This window comes from Octopus bimaculoides, chromosome 25, assembly GCF_001194135.2.
Source record: "Octopus bimaculoides isolate UCB-OBI-ISO-001 chromosome 25, ASM119413v2, whole genome shotgun sequence".
Taxonomy (NCBI): Eukaryota; Metazoa; Mollusca; class Cephalopoda; order Octopoda; family Octopodidae; genus Octopus; species Octopus bimaculoides.
The window spans coordinates 26,821,441-26,829,878 of NC_069005.1; the positions used below are offsets into that span (position 1 = coordinate 26,821,441).

Below are 8,438 nucleotides of genomic sequence, written 5' to 3' on the forward strand. Positions count from 1 at the left end.
GATAAATAGAAGATAGATACGGATAGACAGTGAGATAGATTCAGATAGATAGTAAGCAGGTAAAAATAGACAGGCACATACAGATAGAGAGTTAAATACAGGTAGACAGAAACGGATAGACTGTGAGATAGACAGACATTTGGGGAGAGACAGGCGTTTAGAGACAGATAGATCGATTGATAGATAGATAGACAGACAGACATGCATTTAGAGATACATAGACAGACAGACATTTACAGATAGATAGACTATTAAACAGGCATTTAGAGAGAGAGAGACAGGCATTTAGAGAGAGAGAGACAGGCATTTAGAGAGAGAGAGAGACAGGCATTTAGAGAGAGAGAGAGAGAGACAAGCATTTAGAGACAGACAGATAGATAGATAGACAGACATGCATTTAGAGATACATAGACAGACAGACAGATAGATAGACTATTAAACAGGCATTTAGAGAGAGAGAGAGAGAGAGAGGCATTTAGAGACAGATAGACAGACAGGTATTTCTAGACAGGTAGAAAAACAGGCACTTAGAGATAGGCGTTTAAAGAGACAGACAAGCATTTAGAGACAGACAGACATAGAAAGAAAGAAAGAAAGAAAACTACAGTAATGGGAGATTTAACTTAAGGAAATAACGATCGGTTTAGGAAAAAAGCGATAAACAATAAACTTGACTTACCTGAAGTATGGTGAGTCTTTCAGACATTCCCTAAATTCAATAACGGGTCTCATAGTTTGTGTTGAGAGAGGAAAAATGGTTTTGATTAAGTTTTGTTGTCGGTTTTTTTTGGAAAGTTTCAGCAGTGGTAAAAAAAAAAAGTCAAAAAAGTTAGTGAAGCCAACACAGTTGTCTACAGATCACCATGACATAACTAACGCACTGGCGATTCCTTAAAAACTTGATATAATAATTTTTGGTTTGTGATGGTAGAGAGAAGGCGGGGTGTTTTAATTTGGTCTTTTGATTTAAAATGAATGATTGCGTCGAGAGATTGTTGTTTGTTTGTCTGTCTGTCACTGACGTGAAATATAAATATTACCCTATCTACCAACTTCCATGTTTACTACTTGTGAATCACAAACACCGAGCTATACTATCTAACAGCAGCAGCAGCGGTGGTACTAACAAGTAGTAGCAGCAGCAGCAGCGGTACTATAACAAGTAGTAGCAGCAGCACTACTAACAAGTAGTAGTAATAGCTACAGCAGCAGCAGCAGTAGACGATTAACGGAGAGGTGGCGTACATAACCGAGAACAAGACGGAAATTACCGACCATGAACGACACTCCACGATACTTTTAATATCTTTTTCGCTATTTTCTCTCTATTTCCGATTTTTTTTTATAATATTATACTAAATATTGAAACTTTTTAAACTAAACAGAATTTATTTACTAAACAAAAATATATCTTATTTGTAATTTTAAAAATATATTCAATAATTTTTTTTTTTTTTGCGGTGTTAGTTCTCGTGGTCACGAGTTATGCCCTTATATGTACATAGAGCAACATACATGTATATATATATATATAAATATCTCTACCAGCCACAGCGTCTTCGTCTTGAAGCCGTCACTTTGAGCACATCTTCATCTTAACTAAGGACAAAGGGTAAAAATCTTATTATATCACCTGTATTAGTTGCAAATCCCTTTAACCTCTTACCCTTTTTTGTTGTTAAACCTCAAAGCCTTCACCACTACCAATGTTATTTAATAAGTTTTAAACACGAATGAATATGTAATATCTCTATTATACATAATCACCATCCCTATGACCTTGACTTGGTGTCCTTGACACAACGTCCTTGAAGCTGGAATTTTTAAAGGCTTTACAGTTTTTTAGATTTATTCTCTTTCTGTTGCTGATTAATAATAATTTTAAAGAAAAGAAGAACGATTTGGGTTTTTTTTTTTCCCCAATTATTGGCTTTTGATTTAAACTAAACGAAGAAAAACTTAGAGAAACCATTGGCCATCAGATTTCTTATTTTTTCAGCTCAACGTATATTTTCGTTTTCTTGTCTAATCTTGTTTGTGTCTGATAAATTCTGTATATTCACAGACATCTTGGACACTGGCTAATATTATTAGAAACATCCTACATGCTTATATTAATTATACATGCATGGGTATAAATATGTTAGGTTATATATCTATATATATATATATATGTGTGTGATCAATGTATGTATGCAGGTATATATATATATATATATATATGTGTGATCAATGTATGTATGCAGGTATATATATATAATATATATATATATATATATATAATGTTGGACTAACGATCATGGATTAAATATTTTTTTTTCGCCTTCAGTTATCTTTCTGCTTAGTAGCAAGACAGATTCTTTTTCAACTTGTCACCTTGTCACCCACTAGGACAACATATATATATATAATGTTTGGTGGTGCAAACAGGATATTAATGTCTTAAAATATGAGTATTCGTATATTTGTTTTATTTAATATGTAGCAGAAGCAACAGTAACTCAAGGGCCGGATAGTTTCTTGCGTTGACAATTATTATGTTATATTGTCCATTTTAATATATTATTTTGGTAAGTGCAAACGCACGAAACTCTCGGTTCTTGAGTCACTCATTTGCTTCTACCAAATATCAATAATATATATATATATATATATATATATATATAATATTGCTCAATCTTCACAGATGCATATGTGCAGACTAACATAAATTATACACAAATGTGTTATAACTTTAATATTAATAAATGCATAATTATTGTGTAAATATATATATATACATAGGTGCTATATACACCAAATATATAATTATTATATGCATAATTAGTATGTGTGTATATATATATATATATATATATATATCTCGGATACTATTGATCACGGAATCAGTGACGTCATCGACGATATTCATGAAACTGACTATTTAACTTCAATATTTCGCTTTGCACACTTTACCCTTAATTTTCTTTTCGCTTCACAAATCTTGGTGGGGTCGGACGTGGGCGGGATCGAGCTACGTATTTATTTATTTATCCCTTGTGTCGACCGATTGAGTACCAGTAAGATATTGAGGACCGTGTGTAGGCTATCTATTTACCCCCACCCTCTTGATTCGCTGAAATGAGTATATAAGTACCGCTCTGATAACTTGTGTACCTGTAATTCGATCGGCCGGTCTTGTCACAACACGACTGTAATCACCTGATCGTGCTGGAAGATTGATTCCGAGAAGAGTACAAGTGTGTATGGAATATCCAGCCGCATACACACATGTGTGTATAATTCATTTAAAATGCAGAGATGCCTATAATAGGACATCTACTCGCTAGAAATAGCAGCAAAAGACTATATACCACAAAAATTAGGGATAATTTCGAAAGGAAATATATATATACACATGTGTGTATATATATATATATATATATAGCATACAATAACGGAATATTAAATAGCCACGGTTAAGTGTGTGTGTGTGTGTGTATATGTATATATATATGTGTATATATGTGTGTATATATATATATATATATATATATATATATATAGAAATATATATATATATACACACACATATAGAGTGAAGTTGAAACTAGGCTACTAATTGTTGCGACCGACAGGGACATATTAATTTTTCGCTACATTGATTTATATTACAATGTAACCATTGTAGTTTCTTCTCGCAATATTCTCATCGAGTCAATCACCCAAATATATAGATCTCGGAAAATAACCAATGTTTCAAATAAGAGACGCGATATAAACCGTCTCCAAATTTCTTTCTGCATTTCATGATGTTTAACTTTGGTGTTAAGATTTCATCGATAATGTCACTTTTTTTTACCCCGTGGTGATAACAATCTTCTGTTTTTAGTCTTTGCAGCAATTAAAGAAAAATATCTTTCTTGTACGTGTTTCTACATTAAACGTGTATTAATTTATCAACTGTTTATGTCTTATCTTACTTATTTTGTCAGTAGATCATGACCCAAATCTTTTTAATTAATTTAAAAAGGTTGAAGACCTCATCTGTCCAAAGTACTATGATTTTAAAAGAATGATTTTAAAACTGTAATTTTAGATTGAAAGGGGGGAAAAGTTCTAGTGACATTTGTGGGACTTTCTCAAATTGGTGCTTAAGATATCTTTAAGGCACTTTAAATTGAAAACTTTTGTCGATTCATTTATAATACATTGTCCATGATAATATATTAAGTATTTGAAGTTAATCAACCCGCTTAGAAATATCAACTGTGGACTAGTATAACGGGTTTTAGATATGGAAGAAAAAGTTTCAAATTGTATTTAATGAAAAGGGAAGTGTGATGTAGGATTGTCACAAACTTCCCTGTTTAAACAATGTCTTTCTTTTACTTTATAGTATTTAGCTGTTCAAGCTGCGTTGCAATATAAATTGCTTTGGATTGGCGATCCTGATGATTATATGATAATAGCAAATAGCCTCGGAATATTGATTTAACTAACAATAATTGGGTAACTTTTTAAATTTTCATTTGGCCATTACGTCACCAATTTCTGCTTTATAGATCCTGGGCACCTATATATAGGTGAAACTCAGAGTAGCAAGAGACTGACTCGACTAAAATTATATATATTATGAGGCTTTGACATTTTTAATATCAATGTCATCGCTCTGGTCACAGCGCCGCTGACGATCTGTTTGTTGGACGTGTGGCTGCACGTCTATATCATGGGGGGTATGGTTTCGATTTCCAGATGAAATCGCGAAACAGAAGTCGCCACTGATATTAGAAATGGAATGAACGGCATAGTTTTATCATTTCTTCCACCCCACTCATATAAAGATTAATAAAGCAAAAATTTATTTTTGCGTGTATATATATGTGTGTATGTAGTATACTGCATGGTCCATCGATATGGGGTGCTCATTTAGCGCATTGATACCGCTTTTGCTTTATTGATTTCTTGTGCCAGCACTGAATGATAATTTATGCTAGTCCTTGTATTACTTTAGTTATATTTTATTGAGATTACTGCTAGTCGCCTAGATTTCGTTCCTTTATCTCCGCTGAAGATGCTACCCGTAATAACAGTGCATATCTCCCCACCCATCACTTGCCACAACCCTCTCCTTTAGAGACGACGATACCTGCTATTTTTGCTAGTTGTCAAAACCTATTTCGCCCATCTTCACTTATTACCGCTGCTGATGATTCGAGTGTGCTATTAAGTTTCTTCAGAAATGAGTAGCTTGAAGGAATTAGACATGCATACAACACATAGTTTCATGTCGTATGATAAAGTATGTTACGATTCTATGTTTAATCTTCGTTGTTTTCTGTGATCTGGCGGCTCTGCTTTTACGACTATTATCTGCTAGATTCCATATCCTGTTACGTATTTCGGCAAGTTTGTGTAGCTATAATAATGCAAGCTGTAATGACCTTCAGATTACGAACAGCCTTCAACTTCATCCTTGACCTTGATATTGTGTTGCGGCGGCGTCGTTTAAGGTGAACATCTAACGAAGCTCTTTTCTGATCATTTATATATATACATATATAAAATATTTTTTCGTCTTAGTTTCTTACAAATTTGTTGTATGCTTGCATTTTTTTTAACGAATTATTACTCCTTCGTACAAATGGAAACGATTTTTTTTTTTAAACATCTTCCCTAATTTTTTTTTTTTTTTTCATTAAAAGTATAGGCGTCTGATCCCAAAAAAATTACCATGGGTTTAAAATAAAAGGGCATATTTCTGATTGTTAACATTTTATTCCCTTATTTATAATATAATTTATAAAGGTAATTTACGAAGGTAATTCGATAATAGCAATGCATCGATATTCATTTAGTACATCAATAGCATTTCGGGTTATTGATTTTCTTTAAAAAAAATTTTCTTGGTAGATTGGTTAAGGTTAGTAAAATGTCATTGAAATTTCAAATCCCTTCATGGCTTTTAGTGTACTTTGGTTATACGTGACATGTGAATTTCTGACTGCAGTGTTGGTTTCAAATTTTGGCACAAAACCAGCAATTTCTGGGGTATGTGACAGTCGATGACAGAGACCCTACTGTTCAACTGATACTTTTTTATCGACCCTGAAAGGATGAAAGGCAAGGTCGCCTAGGCGGGACACGAACTTGCAAAGTTCAGGAGTTTACTGCAGATAATATTGCAGTTATTATGCTCCAATAACTGCAACATTATCTGCAGTAAATTCTAGAAGGTTACTGGCTGTTAATTAATCAGGCATAACAAGAATAATTAGTTGTTGTGCATGAATAAGTGATTCTCAGTCAAGGTCCATTTGAGTCTTACATATGTTTCTTGATATATATATAATCTCGCTTGTTGTATAGATTTCATTTATTATATTTATATTTTTAAGCTGTTGGTACTTCTCATTTACAATATTTCTGTCTTCACAACACCTAACTGTATCTAAAAGTTAGAAAGGGTGGTCATCATGGAGATGCAACAGCATTAATAACATTGAAAGTCTTTACTGTAGATTCCAAGTTGTTGGTTGTGTGCATGTGTGTGCAGATATGTCTGGTAAGGAATCTGTTTCCTAACCACATGCTTTCAGGTTCATTCCTACTGCATGGTATCTTAGGCAAGTATCATCTCCTGTAGCCTCAGACTGACTAATGCCTTGTAGATGGATCTGGTTGACAGAAATTGAAAGAAGCCTATCGTGTGTGTGTGTGTGTGTGTGTGTGTGTGTGTGTGTGTGTGTGTGTGTGTGTGTGTGTGTGTGTGTGTGTGTGTGTGTGTGTGTGTGTGTGTGTGTCACTGACATCATGTGATACTTGTAAGCGAGTGATACCATCATCCTCAGTTGTTAGTTGTTAAAGCATAATGTTGAATATTCTGCAGTGTTTGTCCTGAATGTCTGCTCTCTTGAGTTCAAATACTGCCAAACTTGATTTTTGCCTTTCATCTTTTCAAGGGGTTGATAAAGCTTATGCCTGAGTAAATTAACTGTCAGAACTGTTAGACTATTGAACAGGATATTCTGTGTTGCCTGTTCCAGCTTTGTGCCTCATATGTTCAAATCTCTTGTCACGAGTGAAAAAAAAAAAAAGTGACATTTTTGTCAGGAGTTACAATTGATAAGTAGTATTAGCAATGGCAAAAAAAAAAAAAAATGGGAACTTAGTTTCTTTGGTTTGATTAGAAATTGGTTACCACTACCATCTTATTTCAAGTTACCATTGTTTCATTCACAAAAAACCATCTTTGTATCTCATCTATATACCTCACACAACCAAAAATTACTCCATCACTACATCACCATTACGACAACACAACCAGAAGTACATCGCTACAACAGCACAACCATCTAGTTATCTCCCGATCGAGAAGTTGCTGGCTTTATGCCAAAATTTGAAGTTTTTCTCTTTGATCATATGATGACAAAAGATCAGAGAATTGCTCCTAAATTTCATTATCTCTCTGCCTTTAAATTTATGATGTTATGAAATCTACTGGAGAAGTAAATCCCTATGACCATATTTAATGCATGGGACATTAAGAAAATGCCAGCTAAATTATTTCGTGGTGGGAAAATATTAGTCGATTACTAATGTATATTACTTATATACATAACCATCATCATAGTGATATTGGTCAGACAGATCATCTCAATTCAAGTCCGTTGATATCCAGATTTACTGCCTGCCTAGACAGGTTAAAGGACCATATCTCATTTGAATGATCTATTTTTAGCACAGTTTCTATGACTGGATGCCCTTCCCAACACCAACCACTAGGGGCATTTTTCATTTTCCAAAAGAGTTGGTTGCGATTTGATGGATACATCTGAATTGTCTTCTTTCTGTAGACTTCATCATTGAAACAGGAATCCTTTTCTCTTAACTGATTTTTTTTAGTTAACATTTATTGACCCACTGCACTGTATTTTAATTCTGATCTGTGCCATACAGAATTATAATCTGAAACAAGCATAATTTCTTGAATCAGAATTGTGAGGCTGATGATAAAATTGTTCAGAATGGGATTAATATTACAATATTAGCATAAACTAGTAACTAATGCAAATTAGGTTTACCTACTGCTAGGTGTGCCTGCTTCAGTAAGGGATAGCTACAAACTGTATTTGTTTTGATAAGGGATTTCTACCAGCTACTTTGGTAAGAGGCTGCTGTGGGCTGCTCCTCCCTCAGTAAGGTGTTACTATGGGCTGCTCCTCCCTCAATATGGGGCTGATGTGAGCTGCACCTGCTTCAGTTTGGGGTTGCTATATTTTTTTCTTCTGCTTCTGTATGGGTCTGCAGTGGTCTACACCTGCCTCAGTGTGGAGCTGTTGTGGGTTAATCATTATGGAGCTGCTGTGAACTGCATCTGCTTTAGTATATGGCTGCCATAGTTTGCTCCTGCTTTAGTATGGGGCTTCTGTGGCCTGCACCTGCCTCAGTACGGGACT

General features: G+C 34.3%; 2 protein-coding genes across 2 annotated transcripts in view; one reads left to right on the top strand and one right to left on the bottom strand.

Annotated features, from left to right (window-relative positions):
* Nucleotides 1-1,168, bottom strand: part of LOC106877620 (arf-GAP with coiled-coil, ANK repeat and PH domain-containing protein 2) — a 248,627-nt gene extending 247,459 nt beyond the window's left edge. Inside the window, exon 1 of the mRNA XM_052976629.1 lies at nt 680-1,168. Coding sequence (XP_052832589.1) covers nt 680-732 — 53 coding nt within the window. The 5' untranslated portion in view covers nt 733-1,168. The remainder of the gene's footprint in view (nt 1-679) is intronic.
* A 294-nt stretch (nt 1,169-1,462) lies between these two features.
* Nucleotides 1,463-8,438, top strand: part of LOC106877619 (enolase) — a 20,910-nt gene continuing 13,934 nt past the window's right edge. Inside the window, exon 1 of the mRNA XM_052976630.1 lies at nt 1,463-1,612. The gene's annotated coding sequence lies outside the window, so the exon portion shown is untranslated. The remainder of the gene's footprint in view (nt 1,613-8,438) is intronic.